Source organism: Pithys albifrons, chromosome 1 (assembly GCF_047495875.1).
Source record: "Pithys albifrons albifrons isolate INPA30051 chromosome 1, PitAlb_v1, whole genome shotgun sequence".
Classification (NCBI taxonomy): Eukaryota; Metazoa; Chordata; class Aves; order Passeriformes; family Thamnophilidae; genus Pithys; species Pithys albifrons.
In genome coordinates, this window is record NC_092458.1 from 25449881 (window position 1) to 25470507 (window position 20627).

General features: G+C 41.4%; 2 protein-coding genes across 7 annotated transcripts in view; one reads left to right on the top strand and one right to left on the bottom strand.

Annotated features, from left to right (window-relative positions):
• The window catches only part of GABRB3 (gamma-aminobutyric acid type A receptor subunit beta3), a 211302-nt gene that overhangs the window by 189327 nt on the left and 1348 nt on the right, over positions 1 to 20627 (bottom strand). The window lies entirely within an intron of this gene.
• GABRA5 (gamma-aminobutyric acid type A receptor subunit alpha5) overlaps positions 1 to 20627 on the top strand; it is a 58738-nt gene that overhangs the window by 28828 nt on the left and 9283 nt on the right. For all 6 annotated transcript variants that reach the window (XM_071547754.1, XM_071547761.1, XM_071547770.1 and 3 more), the window contains exons 6-7: positions 340 to 422; positions 19973 to 20116. In XM_071547754.1, coding sequence (XP_071403855.1) covers positions 340 to 422; positions 19973 to 20116 — 227 coding nt within the window. The remainder of the gene's footprint in view (positions 1 to 339; positions 423 to 19972; positions 20117 to 20627) is intronic.

The window sequence follows — 20627 nt, forward strand, 5'->3', positions numbered from 1 at the left end:
CAGTCCACTCGCAGTACATACAGAAAGCAGATAAGGTGTGTGGCAGAAATCCATCACAGGAGTTCCTTCATGTACTAAGAAAATGATCTTATTGTGACACCTTATATAAGTAAAATAATTTTCTCTGTCTCAAGGTTCCTAGATGAGGTCTATGGCATGCACACGCAGTGGTCCACCTGGCTTATCTCATGTGCAGCTTAGCTGGGGGTTGCTGTGATTTCACCAGGAGCAAAGAGCCTTCAGGAAAAGCTGGATTGTGTCAGCACTCATGTATTGCAGTGAGGGGCCTAAAGAGAAGGTGCAGGGAAAAAAATGTGTTTTCTGTTTAATTCCCCACAGATTGACCATCTCTGCTGAATGTCCCATGCAGCTTGAAGATTTCCCCATGGATGCACATGCTTGCCCATTAAAATTTGGAAGCTGTAAGTTCTCTTCTGAAATAAGAAATAGAAAAATGCATTGATTTCTGGCTTTTCATATTCAGACATGTCTTGCACAGATTTTTCACCCTTCCCTGTAGCCCTCCCCTTTTAACACTGTTCATTGCCCCCCCCTTGCTGCTACCCTGCTGCTCCTTCTCCATGACTATGCTTTATCTGTGCCTGCTGCTTTTCAACTCATGCTTGCATGTCCCATGATAAAATGATGAGCTGATGGTGATATGTCTTATTTATCCACATCAAGTGTAACAGCCACTGTTAGATGGAGTTGCAGATGCAGACAGCTAAGTTGATAACTTGGTTTTACATTTATAGCAAAACTGAGCTTTCACTGGACTGATCAGATTGATGTGCAATTATTATGGTATTTATATGAACCAGGGTGCAGTCCAATATCTGCATCACATATATTAAAAGAGATCTGAAATATCAAAAAGAGGAAATAACTTTCCATTTGGCTTTAATAAATCCAGTCCTATATCTGTTACATGACGTTGTATACACATGTATTTGTATATATGCACACATTATTCTAAATTGTATGCTGAAGGATGATTTTTCCTCAATTCCAAGCCTCTAATCCACCACACTGCTGCTTTGCCAGAAGCTTACTTTAAAAATAACCTCAGGGAGTCAGATGGTTATATTTAAAAACAAAGCTCTTAATTAAAGTACAAATGAGGCTACTACAGTACACTTTTTTTTTTAATTTTGGTAATCAAATCAGAGGCTCCAGGTGCAATCAGTGTATCTGAAGACTTTGGATAATTACCAGGCAAGGCATTTTGCTAAGCCCTGAAGCCACCTAACTTCAGCATTTTGCAATGTTTTTCAGTCGTATCAATTTAGAGTCACTAATCCTAGCAAGATTAAGCTTTGCCTTTATCATCTGTATCTGCCCTGATTTAATACTGACTATACATTGTCTTCTAGTGATCATACTAAGAAGTAAAAATGCTGTTTACGGTAACCATTACTGAATTGCCAAACTTAAGATGAACTGATTTTCCTTCCCTCTTCCAATCCAGGTAGACCTTGTTTCATCTGAATATATTTTACAAGGTCACTGTAGGTTCAAGTATGTTCACTGACTTCAGCAGCATTAATTAACAGCAAAACCAGTATAAATCTGAAGGTCCATACACCTTAACACCCAACTTAAAAAAATATGTCAAGCATCCATTTCATTCCAAATCTAAAAATGGATAAATATCTCACAGGAAACTGTAATTGTTTGTATATAGGATTAAACAAAAGCTACTGGAAAGAATTAAGAAGGTGAAAAATAAGTTGTCCTTCCTGGTATTACATATCCTTTACTGTATTGATAGGTAAAATTGAAGTCACACCTTTGGTCTCTAGACTATGGAACTGGTATACTGCATAAATGTTATGAAATCTTGCAAAATATGCAATATAAAACTAAAAGAAAAGGGCCTGATCCAGCAGAGATCTGAAGCTCAACCTTAAAGTTAAATGAATGCCTCAATGTATTAGTAGATTAGGTGCAGAAAGGTACAGGTTCTAACTGCCCATATAGTAAAGATATACAAAAAACACCCCAACCAAACATGCAAGTGCATGAGATAACATTACAAGGTTAGGTGCAAATGCATAGAAGGAGTACCTAGTAATCTGTCTGAATGTAATTATATGTTTTTCTTGTGGCAAATGTGTTACATATTAATCACTTATTAGCACTCAGGTAATGTCAAAAGTAGCACTGAAAAGTTGTATTTTAGGCATGTGAGAAGTGAATACAGTTTTAGTTTATGCTCCTTGCTGTGCTTAGAACACAACACCAGAGTACATTTTATAAGCTATTACAAGTCAGCTTTAAATTCTTACACAGTGTGTAGACACAGAGCCATTTGGCCTGTGCTAGTCCCACCAGTAGCCTCTGCAGTAAGTAAACATATAGGGACAAGCTATTGACAGTCTTTCAGCCTTGGGAATTTCTGTATTACTAATCTGACAGCTCACTAGTATCTTATTGGGATTTAATATGCAGATGTTTGCACAAGTAGCAGCCTGTAAATCAGAGTTTATTGAACTAGCCCAGGTGTATTTTAGGAGAATACAGTATTTATCCCCTATTTACAGCAGTATGGGATTGCATTGAGTAATCTCCAGTTTTGCAGCAAGACAGAGCCCACAGGGGTATGATACACAAGCACATATACTTTCTGCTTTAGCTTTCCTCCCTGTCTTTCCCCAAAGGGTTTCTATTTAATGGTCTTCTTTCCAAAAAGGACTTTGAAAAGCCTCAAGGAATAGCATCAAATTAACTGTTAAACACATTATCAGTGGAGCTGGGAGAGTCGAGAAGACACTAGTGCTAACCAGTCTGAGGGTGGAGAGAGCAGGTCAGCAAAACAAAACAGCTGGCACACGGATGGATCAGCAGCAGAAAGGATGCTGAGAAATGATCGGTGCTGCAGAAGAAGCAGGAACAGGTTATTAATCTTCTGGCTGCATGAGCATTCACCATGCTTACTATTATTCAGCAAGCAAAAGGTAAAAAGTGCCTGATGTTGCAGTTAAATGCCTCCCTGCCACCCGATCCCGTCAGATCTCAAAAGCTAAGCAGGGTCAGCCCCGGATTAGTACTTGGATAGGAGACCTCCTGGGAAATGCCGGGTGCTGTAGGTTCTAGTCCTGAGGACTTCACTGGCACTGTCCAAGCTTGCTCGGCCATGGCAGATGAACCTCAGGACTTATACGGTGGGGCCAGTTCTGCGCACGCTGTGCCTCACCTAAAAAAATCCACTGCGCAGGCTGGAAGGCACACCCACGTGGGGACAGCCCTTCCCAAATCTTCGTTCGCAAAGCCGAGCCACACACACAAAGAGAAGAAATATTAATCTTGCTCCCAGAAATAAAAGTAAATGTTGAGTTCTTATGTCCCATTTGACTGGTTTCTTGCAATGTTAGAATTGTGGGAGATTTTGCAGGCCTAGGAAACATTGTATGTAGCAACAGAATATTTTGTAGAAATAATTAAAAGAAAGGTCAAATACCCAAAAAGGGATATAAAGTTACCGGTGCAAGCCACCAGCCTAGATACCTGCTAGGCAGTTCAAATCCCAACTACAGTAGCAATTTTTAATGCTCTACTTCACATCCTGAAAATGACAGATGTTCAAGGATGGCTTGTCATGAACAGAGCAGGTTTTAGTTGTCCTTCTCTTAAGTACAATGTCCCACTGCTCAGAGATGGCAAGATCAGGTGGGTCTGCACCAGAAGATGCATGTATGAGAGTACTTTTTCTTCTGGCTTGCATCCCTGCTAGGGGTCAGGACACCTGTAGAAATTATCCTACAGAGGTCTCATTTAGAGGGAACTGGGGATGGTGCAAGAGCACAGGCTCTGGGGTCTCTACATCAGGCTCCTCTCCCTTTGAATTAGGGGTGCTCAGTGGGGATGGCTGTAACAGTCTGTTCATTACCTCGTGGTAGCATGGGAAGGATGCTGTTTTCTTCCATGGCCAAGTTTAAAATAAACTTTACATTTCAATTCTAGGGCTGACCTGTATTCTAAATAGCTTCACTGGTCAAACAGGATCTGATGAAGATTCCTGATGCCAGACACAGTTTCATGAGGAGCAGCTTAGCCTAAGAAATTTGTCCTTACCCCCAAGCTATTTCTGGTGTGGGGACGAGGAATTAGATAAAATAGCAAGGACATTAAAGCTTCACAGCTTTAATGTTTCACCTCTTCCACTGATAGGCCCTAAGAATATATTAAGAGTATCATTTAGCATAGTTTCAGAATGCCCATGTGTCACCAGGTAGGTAAGCATCATTATCTCTAGGGCAGCTGAGACAGAGAAGTTAATTGACTTTCTGTAAGGTCACACAGCAAATCAATGTCAGAAAAAGGATTAGACTCAACTTCTTTGGTTAGAGAGGCAGATGTCTAATCCACTAGACCATGAAGGCCTCTGCCCAGGCAACTGACTTAACTCCTAAATCTCATTTTACTCATGTGTTAATTATATCAGTGTTACCTAGCTCATGGGGTTGCCCTGAAGATGAATTAGTTAATTGCTGTTGGTGAGCATTAACCAGTACTTTGACAATGTCAAATACTGTAAGGTGGAGTCTATTTATGGCAACTGTCCCTTGAAAACACAGTGTCTGAGCACATAGAGTTATGAGATCTTGTATTGTGGAATGGACAAATGCATGAAGCAGCTGCCCACTAGTTACTCAGCAGCAAAAGAAAAAAAAAGACTATTTTTAGAGTAAGTAGAGAGTTTAATTAATATTCTGAAAATAATGAGATCCCCAAGCTCATGAACAGAGGAAAAACAGGCCTGGTGTTTATTCCTGATGAATTTTAAGTCAGACATGAAGATGGTGAAGGTTGATTACTGTTGATCAGCAAGGGAGCTTGACAACTGTTTGTGAGGAAACAGCACTAGGTACAATCTGTAGTGTGTGGAGAAAGCAGTTAACATGGTTTTTGTACATCTTCCTTTTTAACAGCTCAAACTAAGTCACAGTATGACTTTTGATAAAATAGCACAGGCTATTTCTGTAACAGGATGCATGTTCAAATCATTTTCCTCTAAGAAGCCTGGTGAAGTCAGAGTAATTAGAAGACAGTAAGTTCACCAGTATTCTAGGATTTTATTGCAGCACTGAACATTAAGACACTCACTGTTTACAAACTATCCAGTCACCTGCAGCTGTTGAGAAATTTCTCTTAAAAAGAGTATTTAAAGAAAATTTCCCTGATGATTTTTCCTTATAATGCACAGAAATCACTGATATGAAGGCACCTACAGAGTGTTTCTTGATTTTGTGCTTTCCCCCATTAACAGCTGCAAGATCTGCAGGAAAAATGCAAGTGTAGAAGGAGAATTTCAAAAAGAATCCTTCTAAATGGGCTCTAATTCCTCTTTAGTAAAATATAACAAAGAATGTATTCAGCCTCTCAAAACCTGTATGCAAACGTCATGTATAAGTATATAATTAAATGAATAATAAATAAAGAAAAATGTTAATTTTAAGAGACTTTGTAAAGGGGAAAGGGACAGCTGGAACTGCAGTCTCATGTACAGAGGCAGTGCTTTTCTGTTACTCATCTCTTCAGTTGGTCAGAAGAGGCTCCTGAGTCTATTCCTGAGAGGAGAGACAAGTATGATAGCTTGTTGACTCTGCTGGGATATGTTAGTATCTTATTTAAGAAAGACACAGGCAGAGGGCCAGGGAGGTTCTCTGTGAAGTGCTGAGCAGCCAAGTTCAAGGCTAAGTTGTGATTTCGCAGTTTAAGGTAAAAGCCTTCTAATACAGAAGGGATTGCTTTGGTGGTGTTCTGCTCACTCATGTAATGTCTTGTGTTACATTTTCCTAAGGTTTATCGCTGCTTCTTTAGAGCCCTCCATTGCAATAGACATTGAATGACTAAAATAAGTTGAAGTTAGGTGAATACAAAAATTAAATATTTCTAAGACATTCCATACACCAACAACCAACTATCACTTTAGTAGGAATACCTTCCCCCTAACTTTTAGCTATTTAGAAGCTAGATCTCCAGACACAATGAAAGAGATCCTTGTGGCAGCATCAGAAAGGCAGTCTAGACAACTAGCTTGAGCCACCACTGTAGTTTTACTTAAGTAATTTTATTAGCTAGCTAGCAAAGCATAAGCATCTAGCCTGAATTAATTTTCCATACAGCCCTTAGAATGAAAGGAGGAGATGGAGACCACCTAGTGGTATTGCTATTATTTACCTTTAGTTTCCTTGGAATCGTGGACACGTGAATTGCTGTGGGACTGTTTAAAAAATTAAATGTTATAGTGCAGAATGAACACAGTGATTTGGACCATATCAAAAGCCCTGCACTGAGAGCAAGGCCATAAGGAATGGACAGAATGGATCTGTGACAATTTCAGATGGACACATATGCCCCAGCTAGTTGTCTAGAGTTCCTTTATGGCCACTGAAGGGAAGTACTTGTGCAGTGAGGTTCATTAGAACTATATTTGATACCTGCCTAAGGATGAGATGAACCGTAAGTTCCTTTTCTTCTGCAATGCTAGCTCAGAAGTAGATAAGTGTATGGTATCCTACTTGAAGTAACTTAGACATCCATTTTTCTCTGCATTCCTACCTCAGAAATACAAAATCATACTTCTTTCAGAAGAAACAGTCACTGCTGTAAATTGGTTGGGTATTAATGTTATATTGGTGGTGAGCTTTTTTTATCTTTCCCAGGGATTATTTTTGCTATTTCTGCTGGAAGTCCCATTTTTGAAAGGATCTTAATGAAACAGTCAGTAGGGCTCTTTGTTATAGAGATAGCTCTACCATTGCTGCAAGCCTCTTGTATGAGGCGTGCTGTTTCTTCTGCTTTGAGTGCAGTGGGTTATAACAATAGATACACTTAAGCCTTCTCATGGGTGTTGCAACATAGCCTGTAGTCATTTCAGATATATATGTATAGCAATATAGCTTCTTTTAGTCCAGCATTTTGGGCAGTCAGTGCTGCCGGTAGCTTCATCCTTGCATTGAGTCCCACATCAGGGTGGAGCAATGCAGGAGATTCATCCAGAGTGGTGCATAAAAGCAAATATTCAAGTACTCCAGAGATGTAAGAAGTTTTCTTAACAGGAATCTACTTAGAAGAAAACATAGGGTTCTGGGCCAGGACTGTGTGGTGTGGGTTTCTCAACTACTGTTGTTATGGGACTCCAGTTGGCATCAGAATTTACAAATGACTGTGAATTCTCACTTGTCTGGTAGGTTTCCCACATAAACGATACTTTTTAGTATGACAAAAGGGAGAGGGGCCCTTTTTAAAAGCTCCCTAAAATGTTTACATAGTTCTTCTTTGCCCATTACAGTGACACACATTCAAGACTTGAGAAACTGCTCTGGTATACTCTTCAAGCATTTGTAGTCACTGTTGCTATTTAACTTTTCAAAGACTCTGTCATGTATACATGATTACTGTTTGCACTGAGGTAACTTTAATAATGCATTAAACCAGCAGCGTTTACTGCAGCCCAGTCCCCTGGCTTGTGTGATGGCTTTCCTGAGGAATAGCGCCGGGCTCTGGGTCAGTCACCTCCTACTTCTGCTCACCTACTGCTTAGAAGGTAGCGAGTTTCTCCCGCTTAGGTTCGTAACAGTCTGAAAAAGGGAGTCAGAAAGAGCAATTGTTCGCCCAGGACATTTGCTATGTGATCCGAAAAAGCTGTTGTCTTCCCCATCTGTTTTGCAGCCATCACTAACCCCAAGCTGAAAACTCTGCCGACCTGCAGCAAACGAGGGCTCGGCTCCCTAGCAGCCCGGAGCAGCCCCCGCGCAGTCAGGGTCGTCCGTAAGGAATCTCGTTGTTTGTATGGGTAAGGAGGGCTTCCTGCGGGTGCGGCGGTGGCTGTTGTAGCAGCTGCAGAGAAAGAGAACCCGTGGAGCAGCCACCACTGAAAGCCTGTGCGCCACCTGTCCAGGGAGCAGTCTCCTCATCACGAGGTGGACCATACATGTCAGGCATTTCGGGGGACAAAAGCTCGACTGGAAACACAGATTCAGGCAGGGGGAGGAGTTGGTGTAGAGATATTCAGCAGCAGGGTTTTTCTCTCACGTGAAAGAGTCCAGATGGGATTATGGTGGAGTGCGTGGAGATCCAGGGTGCTTTGCCGATGATGCAAACATCAGCATGCGTTTCCCACTCTGGAGATTTCAGCCTAAATATAAAGGCTGCACAACTTCCTGATTACAGGACAAGAGCGATTCAATTTGACTTGTCAGCAGTAGGAAACAACATGTGGAGACTGGTCTTTAAGCTTTTAAACAGTCCTTGAGTGCAAACCTGCAAATACATTGCTGGGCTCACAGTGCCCCAAAAGACAGTGCCAGGGCTTATGGTTGCCAGCCATGGGTCACGGGTTTATACCACTGGCAAATGGGATATCATTTGCAAATATGACAAGTGGGTAAATACTGCTCCACTGCTGTACAAGCCAGGTTTTTAATGTCTCGTATTTATAAGGTGGCTGTTTCCATGGCTTGTAAGCATTTCATAAATGTTTCTGGAGTCATTCTCATGATGCTAGTGTGAGTTGGTAGGTCTCTGCTGCCTGCATTTTGCAGGTGGGGATAAAGGAGGCAAAGAGCAATTACAGTCTCTTCTGAGCTAAGATAGAGCGGTTCATTACTTGCTTTTATTGCCTCTGTTGTTATGGGTCCCTAGGTTCAATTAGAGCCTCCCAGTGCTACTGCAGTACATTAATGACAAAATTACTTGCCTAGGGTTTTGGGGGGAGGAAAAAAAGCTTCAAGACACTGCTTAAACTTGAATTTCAGTTTCTAGTCTGGCAGCTCCTTTATGACACTTCAGTCTCTGGTGGGCAAGCAAACCCTCCCTCTAAATTAGCCTCCTCTCCTACACAGAGAGCCAAGTTAGCCCAAACTGTCATCTAGGACTGCTGCAGTTCCAGCCCAGCAAGCTTCTTCAAAGGAAATAGTTGTTTCATGTCCCCCATGAAGAAATGAGAAAGAAGGAGGAGTGGGAAGAAGGAAAGTCTCATAAGCCTTGTTTTTAGCCCTTTCCTCATCATCTCCACTGAAAATCTCCTCACGACCAATCTTTGCTAGCAGCTACCCATTTTGCTGAAAACATCCCAGAGATAAATCTGTCAGCAAAGCTGGGATTCCTCCCTCCTAAATTTATATTTCTGTAAATATATACAGCTGAGCTGATTGCTCTCACCCTCTTAGGGGAGAGAAGTAGATATTTTTAGACTCAGGTTAATCTCCTCCTAAAATAGGAGGAGATTTACAGCTGATGGCTCTAAATAAGGAGATGTTTTATTTGTGCACAGAGAAGATTGTGAACACCTTTGGATCTGGGTCTCTGTGACTCGGAGGGGATAGTTCCTGAAAAGGGGATGTGTGCCTCAGTACTGTAGCACAGAGCAGGTGAAATGGTAATGCCTCTGATCAGCAACAGCTCACCTAAGAGAGGCTCCTTGTATCCATCACTGAAGTTGGGCAGTTTGAACTGATGGCCTTGGGAGATTTTATCCCCTTCCCTGAAATACAGGGCTGACCTGCATCCCATGGCAGGAGCCCATAATCCATCTTCTAAGTTTTAGATGACTGCACCTTTGGCATAGGGAATAAGTTCTTGTGATTGCAATCTCAAAGCAGTATTAATGTGTTAGAATAATAATATTTCAGCCTGCTATCTCTATATACCTATTGATTACACATTCTCACAGTGTTATTAATGTAACAGTACTTTTGAGATTTGTAAATGTCTTCATTAAGGGACTGGATTCAGAAACAAAGGTATATATTCAGCTCTGCAAGTAGTTCCAATCACTCTCAGCTGGTTTCAGGTGATACTGATTTATAAATGAGGGGGCTTTGTATGGTAAGCTCAGCAGATACACTAACTATGATGGCTGAGTTCCTGGTGCTACTCAGGTGGGTAGGAAGAATGTCTGTAGATTGCGATCATTCTGTGATGCTAAATGTGGCAAAAAATATCATGTTTTTGATCGTACTTTCCACAATAACATCAAATATTTTCTGAAATTTACTCTGCATTTCTCAAAAGAAACTCCCGTGACACTCCCGAAGAGCTGGTCACGTTAGCTTTGCTGATATTAAGTGTCAGCTTGCAAACTGAGTGTACCACTGCAGTCAAGGTTGCTTAAAGAGTAAAGGTACTATGTAAAATGAGTAATAGTGTCAGCCACACTTTGGAGGATACTTTTGTTTGCCTTGCAAAAAGTAAATTAAGTTTCTTAACATCTTTCTCATGACCGTGCTGTTTTTCCTAATGAAGCAGTTAATATAACTGCTTAATATTGTGATTGTAAATTCAAAGTTCATTAAATGTTTGTACAGCACTAAACTGGCCAGCTGACTTGGAATTACCATATATCTGGCCTAGAAAGACCAACATAAGATCAGAAATGTCCCAGAATATTTAGCATTTTAAATATCATCCCAGCATATCCTACTGTTCTGTTGCTCTAGTCCTCTTACAGTGGATATTTCTACCAGTCATAACAGGAAAAAAAAGAAGTATCAGAGGCTGGAACACCAGACATATTTTGACATGTTCCATATGAAAAGCAGTCATGTAACCACCATTAAATGGTGATGTAAAATGTTCTCAGGTTAGTTCCAGATTGAGACAGCTACCACTAAACTTGAAAATAAAGCGAGAAGTTGTGTTGTAAATACCAACTGCAGTGAGTGAAAGAAATGGGAAGAGGTAAAAGAAGGAAGATATAACCTGCTCCCTAACGTCAGCTCTCAGATGAGAGCAGGAATTTGGAGAAGACAACCTGGTGCTGCTGGTACCTTGGAGCACTGGATGTGTAACAGTCTCCCCTGTTTAGCTGACCCTTTCAATCAGCTCGTGGCAGGCATCCCACAGTGATGCGTGGCAGAGTTTAGTTGTTTGCACCCACATGTCTGTTTACTGTTTGGTGTGCTCCAGGCTGCCCTATGGAAAAACATTTTCTTTGTTGCGTTTTTTTTCCTCCTTTTCTGAGGGGAGCCCCACTATTCTGGGACACATAGCTCCATTCAGTGTGCCACGCCTGGTTTTTAATGCCTGTATGTCAGTTTTCGTAGCAAGTAGTCACTCCCAATTTTGATCCCAGTGCTTGGGGAATAGATGCATTCCCTCTGATTGCTCCCCCATGGGCGAGCAGGATGCTCTCACTGGTGATACTTGCCTGCATGGTGGCAAATGTCGACACCTCTTTAAGAGGCATCCCTCAAATTGCTACACTGTCTTCACAGTCATCCTTAGGAAACATTCTGTATTACTCTGCACAGTTCCTAGCTCAAGTCTCTTCCTAAATGGTGCAAGAGCATCCTGTGAAGGGGCTATGTCTGACTGAATTATCAGGACAACTGTTCATTACATGCATCACAGTATGACTGTGATTTAGTATACCAACTTGCAAATAATCAATTTATTGTATTAAAGCAGTCAGCAAACCTGCCTATGCTAATCATGAATCAAACCTCCAAAATCACAAAGTTACTTTCAGTAAAAAATCATAAGGGTTTTGCTGTTTAGTTTCCTTTGCATTATATTTTTGACCTTCAAGTAAGGTCATGTTTAGATTTTCTCTCCTGAACTGGAACTTCTAAAATTACTCAGGACCTTCCACATGTTTCTTACTTTGAAAAGCCAAAGAAAAGGGCTTTTGCAAAACTATGTGTCTCAAAATGAATTTCACAGACATCTTCAATTCTGTATGTTTCACCATCTTGTGGGTACAGTCTGTGCTTCCATTTAATTTCCAAGCTATAGACACTTCTTTCATGTTTCTATTCCCACCTTTTTCTGAGATGACTTATAAATTACATTCTGAAACAGAATCATTTTGATCTAACTTAAGGCTTTATTTTTTTTTAGCAATGATCAGTAGAGTATATTAGTGTTGCTTAGTAATGAAGTCTCTTGAGACCTGTCTGGCACATTTTTCAGAACATCCTATTCTATTCCCTGCAGAATATGCCAACAAGATCAAATAAAATTGTGTATCAGGAAAACATATAAAATACTACTTTTGTTACCAAATTTTATTTTTATTTTAAATTTGGGAAGAACAGAAATTATCACTTTCGTGTGGCTAAACTTCCTACTGGCCATTTCACAGCCAGTGGTGTCCTTAAGTCTTTGGCATCAGTTTTCATACAAGAGTTGTTCCAAGTTCATGAATAATTTCCTCCTTGGGTATCCTCTGCTGTTGGATGTAGATGATACAGTGTCATTCCAAAAAAGTTTCATTCTGAAAATTTCTCCTCACATCTGGAACACTGTGTCCCATTCTGAGCTTCCCAGTGGAAATAAAATACGGACTTTGTGGAGAGAATTCAGTGTAGGGTCACAATGATCACTGAAGGACTATGAGGAGACACCCAGAGAGCTGGGACTGTTTAGCCTGGAGAAGGGATGTCTCAGAGGGTCCTCATACATCTGTACAGATACTGGGGGTGGGAGTGGGAGGGTGGTGGGTAGAGGGATGAAAAAGTGGGAGCTGAGATTTGCTCAGTGATGCCCACTGGCAGAATAAGGGGCAGTGGGCCTAAGTTAAAAAAGATTTAAATTCCATCTGAACAGAAGAAAACATGTTTTTATTGTGAGGGTGACTGAACACTGGAACAGATTGGCTAGAGAGACTTGAATATTGTGGAGATACTCAACACCTGACTGGACATACTTCTGGAAAACCTACCTTTGGTGTCCCTACTTGAGTAGGGTGTGGGACTGGATGATTTCCAGAGGTACCCACCAGCCCCAGCATTTTGTGGCTCTGTTATCTGAATTTGTAGTCCCAGGTATTTGTACACATTACACTTCTTGTCTCTAACATGTATTTAAAATCATGCATGCTGCTTATCCATATGCTGTAAACTCACGCCATTTTAAATGATCAGTCTTAATTCTGATGATTTCAGGTCCCTAAAGTATTTTCCTCAACCCTAAAATTCTCCTGAGAACAGCAGAATTCATCACATTATGGAAAACACTTTGGTTTAGGCTCATAATAATTTAAGATGTGAATACATTTCTCTTAGTGTTGAAAATGGTATTTTACATTAAAAACACAGTTAAAAAAGCTTTGACCCCCTACATCTAGACCATGTGTATTAAGTACTGTGTTGCTATTTTGTTTATTTAAAATTACATTTTTACTAGATCTATTTTCCACTTATCCCTACAAAGTGATCTCATTTGTACATTGATTCATTCTTATAAACTCATTTGAATGGGAAATTCCAATTACAGAGCTCAAATCTGGCCTAAGTCACACAGGCACAACTGTTGACAGATGCTTTGTAATGGGCTACAAAGTATTTGTGTTGAAACCACACGAAACCCATCCTGTCTCTTAGCATTCAAGCTGGTACATGATGGCTTAGTAGCAGTGCTGTTTTACTGCCTGCAGGAGTCTTTGAAAGGCTGTAAGTCTGGATCACAATTGAGTTATATAACAGTCTCTAAGTCAGAAAAATACGTTAATGGTTAGATAAGATAGATATTTGTATGTGTATTCAGATTGTAATTAGAGTTTTTAAAAGAGCTGACAATTTATGCACGTCTTTCCCAATCAACAGGCTTTGACAGAGATTAGCAACACTCCCAAGATTAGGTGGTCTGATGATCCTTGTGATGATCCTTGTATCACATACTAAATGTCATGATGATAAAGGCTTGGAATGGAACTGCACAACTGTAATAAGTAAAATAGAAGACAAGCCAAAAGTCATCTTTCCACAGTATCTCTTTAAGTTAATTCAGCCTCCAACTAGCATAATTCTGAAAGAAAAGTTTCGGCCATGGCTTGTGGATAATGGTCTGTTTAATTGTGGAACAAAGCTCAAGCATGCCGGGTGGGCACCTGTAAACACAGATCCCATGCTGCAAAGGTTGCCTGAACATAATTATGCAGAGACTGCTTTATGGTTTCCATGAGATCTGTCAAAGGATTTAGAGGGTGCTTTGGACAGGGGTTTTTTGTTCCTAAATTATTTTATGCCCTGTAATGTAGATATGAAAACTTACTGGAAGATATCCATGGTGATTTTCTTTATAGGTTATAGCTTAAAAAAACCCCAGTCCTAGAAATATTTACAACTGGGTCCTGTGGACTCAAAGTTTGTGTTCATCCATCCAGATTTAGGTTTATTTGATTTAAGGTGCCAAGAAACACTTTTCCCGTACCCCATACCCACACCTCTCCCCTCCCCTCCATCCTGCCTTTTTTTTTTTTTTCTCCAGAAGTTTATTTCAAATATGGAGGAGAAAGAAGGGCGAGAAGGAGAGTGTCTGTCAGTAGCCACAGGTGCCACCACTTACCTGTGGTGGGCGCAGTGTCAGGAGAACACTATCTGCTTTTTGGTTGCTTTCTGAATGGAAAGGAGGATGCTACTCTGCTCACACTGTTCCATTTGCAAATGAAAACAGGGAAAACAGGTCAGTCCTCAACACCAAGGCGAATGGCAGGAGTCCTCCAGGTCTCACCAACTAACTGCTCTGCTTTGCTAGGTTTTTCTTAATGTATTTCCTTTCTTTGGCTGTGATCACTCCCCTGCCCACTGTTCACTGGCATAAAAAGACCATGTCATGCCTTCCTGCACTTTGGCCACAACAACCCCCTGCAGTGCTACAGGCTGGGCACAGAGTGGCTGGAAAGCAGCCAGGCAGAAAGGGACCTTGGAGTACTAATTGACAGGAAGCTCAACATGAGCCAACAGTGTGCCCAGGTGGCCAAGAAGGCTAATGGGATCCTGGCCTGTATCAAAAATAGTGTGGCCAGCAGGACCAGGGAAGTGATCCTTCCCCTGTACTCTGCATTGGTGAGGCCACACCTTGAGTACTGTGTTCAGTTCTGGGCCCCTCAGTTCAGAAAGGATATTGAGGTGCTGGAGCGAGTCCAGAGAAGAGCAACAAGGCTGATGAAGGGACTGGAGCATAAGCCCTATGGTGAGAGGCAGAGGGAGATGGGGTTGTTTAGCCTGGAGAAGAGGAGGCTCAGAGGTGACCTCATCACTGTCTAGAACTACCTGAAGGGAAGTTCTAGCCAGGTGGGGGTTGGTCTCTTCTCCCGGGCACTCAGCAATAGGACAAGGGGGCACAGGCTCAAGCTCTGCCAGGGGAAATTTAAGTTGGAGATGAGAAAAAAATTCTTTCCAGAGAGAGTAATCAGGCATTGGAATGGGCTGCCCAGAGAGGTGGTGGATTCAGCATCCCTAGAGATTTTTAAACGCAGATTGGACTTGGCACTAAGTGCCATGATCTAGTAAATGGGCTAGAGTTGGACCAAGGGTTGGACTCGATGATCTTGGAGGTCTTTTCCAACCCAATCGATTCTATGATTCCTTGCCAGACATACAGGAGCAGGAAGAGTTCAGGGGAAGAGTAAGGGACATCTTTACCATTTTTATACTGTGTGGTGCATGTTGGATGCTAGAATGTAGAAAAACAGATCTGCTCATCAATAAGTAGATATGAGAAGAAATTACTTCTTTCATCATTCTGGTAAGTGATAAGCCTGCAGCCATTTATCAACTGTCCATGGGAAATAAATGTCTTGTCACTTTCTCACATTTAATAACATCATCCTTCTCTGTAATTTTAGCTGTTGATCTCAACTGCTACTTTTTTTTAAAATTTATTTTTTTTGAAAGAGTGAGCTTAGGAGAGGAAGGATAGTTTAACAATGCTTCCTTTTTTTGTCAAGACAGCAAAATAATTGTAAAGAACACCAAATTAATTATTCGGATTCATAAATTCAGAAGATGTCCAGTTGCTTAAAGTAGAATGAACACCAAGCAGTCTCAGATTTTCAGTGACTTTGAGTTTGCTTTTACAAAATTACCAGCATCATTGTCTCAGGTTGCTATCCCATAGCCACTATTATCCTATCACCCTTTGGGAGATGACCCTACCCTGTGTGTCATGTAGAAGAGATGAGGGTCATACTTCCTTATCATCAGTAAACCTTTTTTATAACTCTAGACAGCATGAGCTGAAGTTCTTTAGTACTTCAGCAAGCTTGGATAGTAGACAATGTACTGGAAGCTTGGTTTGTGGAAGGGGGTCTTTACACAATTTGATATGACCTGTGAATGATACCATCTCTCCATTAGCACCTCTCCTACCCCAATAGCAAAATAACATTATTCTAGACTACACCCACACTTTCAGTTTTCAATATGACTGGACCTTAGTATACTGCAGGGGTTATCAGCAGCAGAGCTGGAGCTTCTGGTTGTCAAGTTTGGGATAATTGGAGTTCGAGGCTTCTGGGAAGACAGGGTAGCAGATTTGCAGCAAGAAAACTACCTGTTAAAAGCACACAGGCTTATGTCTCTTATCTAGACGACCAGAAGAGACAGTCAGTGGTTCAGCTGCCCCACCAAGGTGCATGTGTTGGCTTTTTCCTGTCCGAACTTGGCCTATAGTAAAGAAAGGGGGCACTAAGTCAAGAATCTTATATTAGAGCTTCTTAAAACACAGAAGAGGTTTCCTTATATTTGCGTGAAAGATAGATGAGGATCATGCCATATATGTGATCAATCAAAATAGAATATCTCTAGACTGGGGTAAATTCATGCTATTTCTAATGTGACAGGCTTGTGAGGAGGAGGAAAAATCACTGCGAGTTGCATTGGTTTGGGTTGGGCTCCACAGGAACTCATCAGTTACACTCTTGTGTCTTAAAGCCCTGGCTATAACCATCCTGCCCTTGCACAAGAATCTCTTCTAGCTGGCCTATGTCCCTTCCCCCATAGAAACTCTACTTCTGGCGGAGCAGTGGCACAGCTCCTGTCTTGCAGTCTTGCAGTACGTATTTTCCTGTGAGAAAGGACCTACAAGCCAATGTCTTCCTCCCATATAGGGGCTGGCCTCATCCAGTGCTCTTGCCTGCCTGAGTGCTTTCTCTTCTCACCCGGTGGCCTGGGATGGGCAGCCTCCTTTCCCTGGCATAGTTTTGAAAGAAAATACCCTCATGAAGTATTGCTTGGGCCTACCTGTGAGATCTGGATGGAATTTTGGCACCTTCTGGCCTCTGTCTGAATTGCTGATATTTTTTTACAAGAGGAGTTTCTGGACTTTTCCAGAATAGGACCCTCCAACCCTGGTGCATACATACCGGTATGTATGTACATACATACTGTATTTAAGTAAACAGTAAAGGCTGCAATTCAAAGCAGAGGCACGGATTTATTTTAGGACTCTTCCAGGCTAGGCAGAGCAGAGAACCAAAGCATTTGAATACTTGTTAAGCTTTAGAGGCCTGTGTTTCCATGTGGTCACAATTTCAGTGGAATTTGGTTGCAGTGTTCTCACTAGTGAGTGTGTCGTCCTCAGAAAACAGGACAAACTCAATTATCCCAGTGGCTGTGATCATTGTAGAAACAGGGAACTGCTGGGGTGGCATACTTCCAGATCATCCCAGGAAAAAAGTCCATTGCTGGGGGTTTTTGCATAGGAAAAAACACAGGTAAAAATCAAATTTTCTGACAATCCCAAATCTGCCTAAATAAATCCCACATTCACTGAGGATATCAGCACATGAACAACATATACTGGATAAGCATTTGAAAAAGAAGGGCTTACTGTATCAGACTTTTAAATGGACCCAACTTCTCAAACTTGACTTCTCCAGATCTGGCTTTGAAATTATATACAGCATGTTGTGAGGTTGTTATCATCTCTGAGATGAAGCACCTCAGATCTAAAGGGAAGATGAAATTCCATCACTTTTTGTGATGCAAATATTTTGAAATAGGGAAGACATTCCTTCTTAGCCTTTTAAAGCTGATCATGACATATGATTACAGTAATTTTAATGCAGAGCTACAAATACAAGCATAAGAAAAGCCTTTGGGCAGTCCTGCATGGCTAATAAGGGATGAAGGATTTGTAGATTCTCAACTTTGAAACCCTAGATCAGCTCTAGCCCTGAACACAGCAACAGCTGTCAGATATGTGACAAAAAATATTTCAAGTCACCATTATCTTCCCAGTGACAGTAGTCCATATTTTTTTTTCTCAGAAGGTTATCCGCTGAATAATCACCTGCCCTTCACCCAGTTAAGAAATTCTGCCATCTTCTTCATCTGAATCTGCCTTGAACCATCTTTCAGGCACCTTTTGTGAGTAGTACAAGAGATTCACCCTGGGTTTAGATTTCTGTATAGAAGTATCTATACTCAGAGCTTAAGTCACATCTCAGCTTCTTGTCAGTGAGCTGAATAAGTTGAACTGCTTACATTTGAAATCATGACTTATTTTCCAGTCCTTGGACATACTTGTAATCTCTTGTAAACTCTTTTATCTGTCCTCATTATTTCTTTGTATGTTCTGAGGTATGGATGAATAGCCATAAACAGTCATACCAAAGGTGTATCTAGCCTAGTGTCCCGCCTCTCACATATGACACAAACATTAATAACAGTGAAAACATGGTGCTACTTTCTTCCCTGCTACCTGGTCTCTCATTCAAGTGATGTGAAGCTCATTATGCTACACACAAGTGGTCTTAGTCTGAACATGGATCACTTCCCATTTTCTTCTTAACATTCCTAGTTGTATGGATTCAGGGATAACATTAACATATTTCTTGCCCTTGCAGTGAGTGCCTCAGAAGCTCACACTGTCTGACTTACTGTGAATTTTTTATAAGTCCTCTATAGGGCTACAGTTTTCTGAGACAGCTTACTAGCTCTAACAAACAAAGCATACAATCTGATGGAGTCAGTACAGACAATCCTTCAAGCTAACCTCTTGTCCTTGACTCTGAAGCCCTTACTTGGAAAGCCAATATGTATTGTGCCCTTAACTAGGATGTCAGTTTTTCCAGAATGAAACATCATCCTCTCACAACTTCCAAGTTAAAGAGTGTAGGTGAGATACTAGTATTTGACTTCCGACCACTTTTTTCATGTCGTATTAGGAGAGTAAGCCTTGCCTGCTTTCAAGAGATTTTAGTACAATGAACTCTAGCTCTTGTGAGCTTTCAATGATTTAGGTGTTCTAAAAAGTGTGGGTTATTTATATTAAATAAAATACATTTAAATGTATAGTTAGTTCCTGGATTTTTGAGACTATCTGCAGAGAAGGCTTAAAAACTAAAACCAGCATTGACTGTCTTTCTAAAAGAAAACTGAGATTCCCTTATAAAACTACAATCACTCTAGGTGTTAGGGTATGAAAAGTAACAACAGCATTATAGAGGAAGGAATGATTTGCCAGTGCTGCCACCACCTTTAATTCCTAGGACTTCTAAATGAATGTGAGAAAAAACACATCCATATCTCCAGTTGTGCAGGTGTTTGACACCACCACCCATTTGCTCTGGTATGCATGAGCACCTCCCCCCTCCACCCACCCCATTCCTGCTCTCCTTCATGAAGTCGCACCCCTGAATCCTGTGTCTGCCCTTCAGCATCACAGACATAAGCAGACATATTCCAGCTTCTTTTATATACAGCCATTGCCTTCATGCAAGAACCTACCCCCTCACCCACACGTATGTATTCCACAGTCAGTGCATCCACACCATTCCCTGCACTTGCACACTTATAATTCATTCAGAACTTTATACTGGAGGTGTGACAAGACACAGAAGGTTCCTGTTGTCTGCGTACTCAAGGTTCTTGAGTCCTTTTGAGGGAGAGCTTCAGTGAAATGCCTTTTGCAGCTTGGTGGGGTTTGGGAGCCACCAGTTAGGTGAATATAGGTCTAAGCTGCTCTTTCTCAAACTGAGTGGTTGTGATGGATTATATTTATACCTCCAGTGTTCCAGACATTCACAAACCATCCCACACATCTCTTACATTAGAAGGATTCAACTTAATATTTGAGCTGAGCATATGGGACCATGATTATATCACCTCTGTTTTTCTCCATTCACTCTCATTCCTCCATTCTTCTCTCTCTCCACCATTATCATTTAAAGATCTACTAAAATACTACACAGTGGTTTTTACTCATCACTGTCTTTTTTTTTCCCCCTTGTTGGCAGATGCCTACCCCAATTCTGAAGTGATCTATGTATGGACTAATAGTACTACAACGTCTGTGGTGGTGGCTGAAGATGGCTCACGACTTAACCAGTACCATCTGATAGGACAAACTGTAGGAACTGAAAACATCAGTACCAGTACAGGTATGTAGAATATTTCCATTTCATGACTGATAGCTGATAGCTGGAGCCGGGGGGGGAGATCCACAGGCTTTGGTTATTTTGCAACAAAGATAGAGAAGTATCTGTGGGATGTGGAGTGCTAGGGACATCCTCTGCAGGTTCATGGCCACTTAGCAGAGACACTTAGACACCAAGAGGGTTATATGCTGGCTTTTAGATACATTTCAAGTCTGTTGCTAAAGATGCATCCAAGCCCCTGCTATTTACAGGAGTGCTGGAGAAGCTGCACGCACCTTCTTGGCTATCGCCTTTGCAGAGGCTGCCAGCGCTATTGCTGGCTTATTTCTCCCGTGGGAGGAACCACCCTGGGAGGCAAACACCACCCACGCATTTGATCCCTTTCAATCATCGGTTTAAAATGATTGCCTGATGAAACCGCGGGGAGGTGGGGGGCGGGGGGAAGGCGAGGGGAGGGGAGAAAAGAATAGGGAGTGGAGGGTCAGGTGGGGGTTGTGGTGTGGCGTGGCTCTGC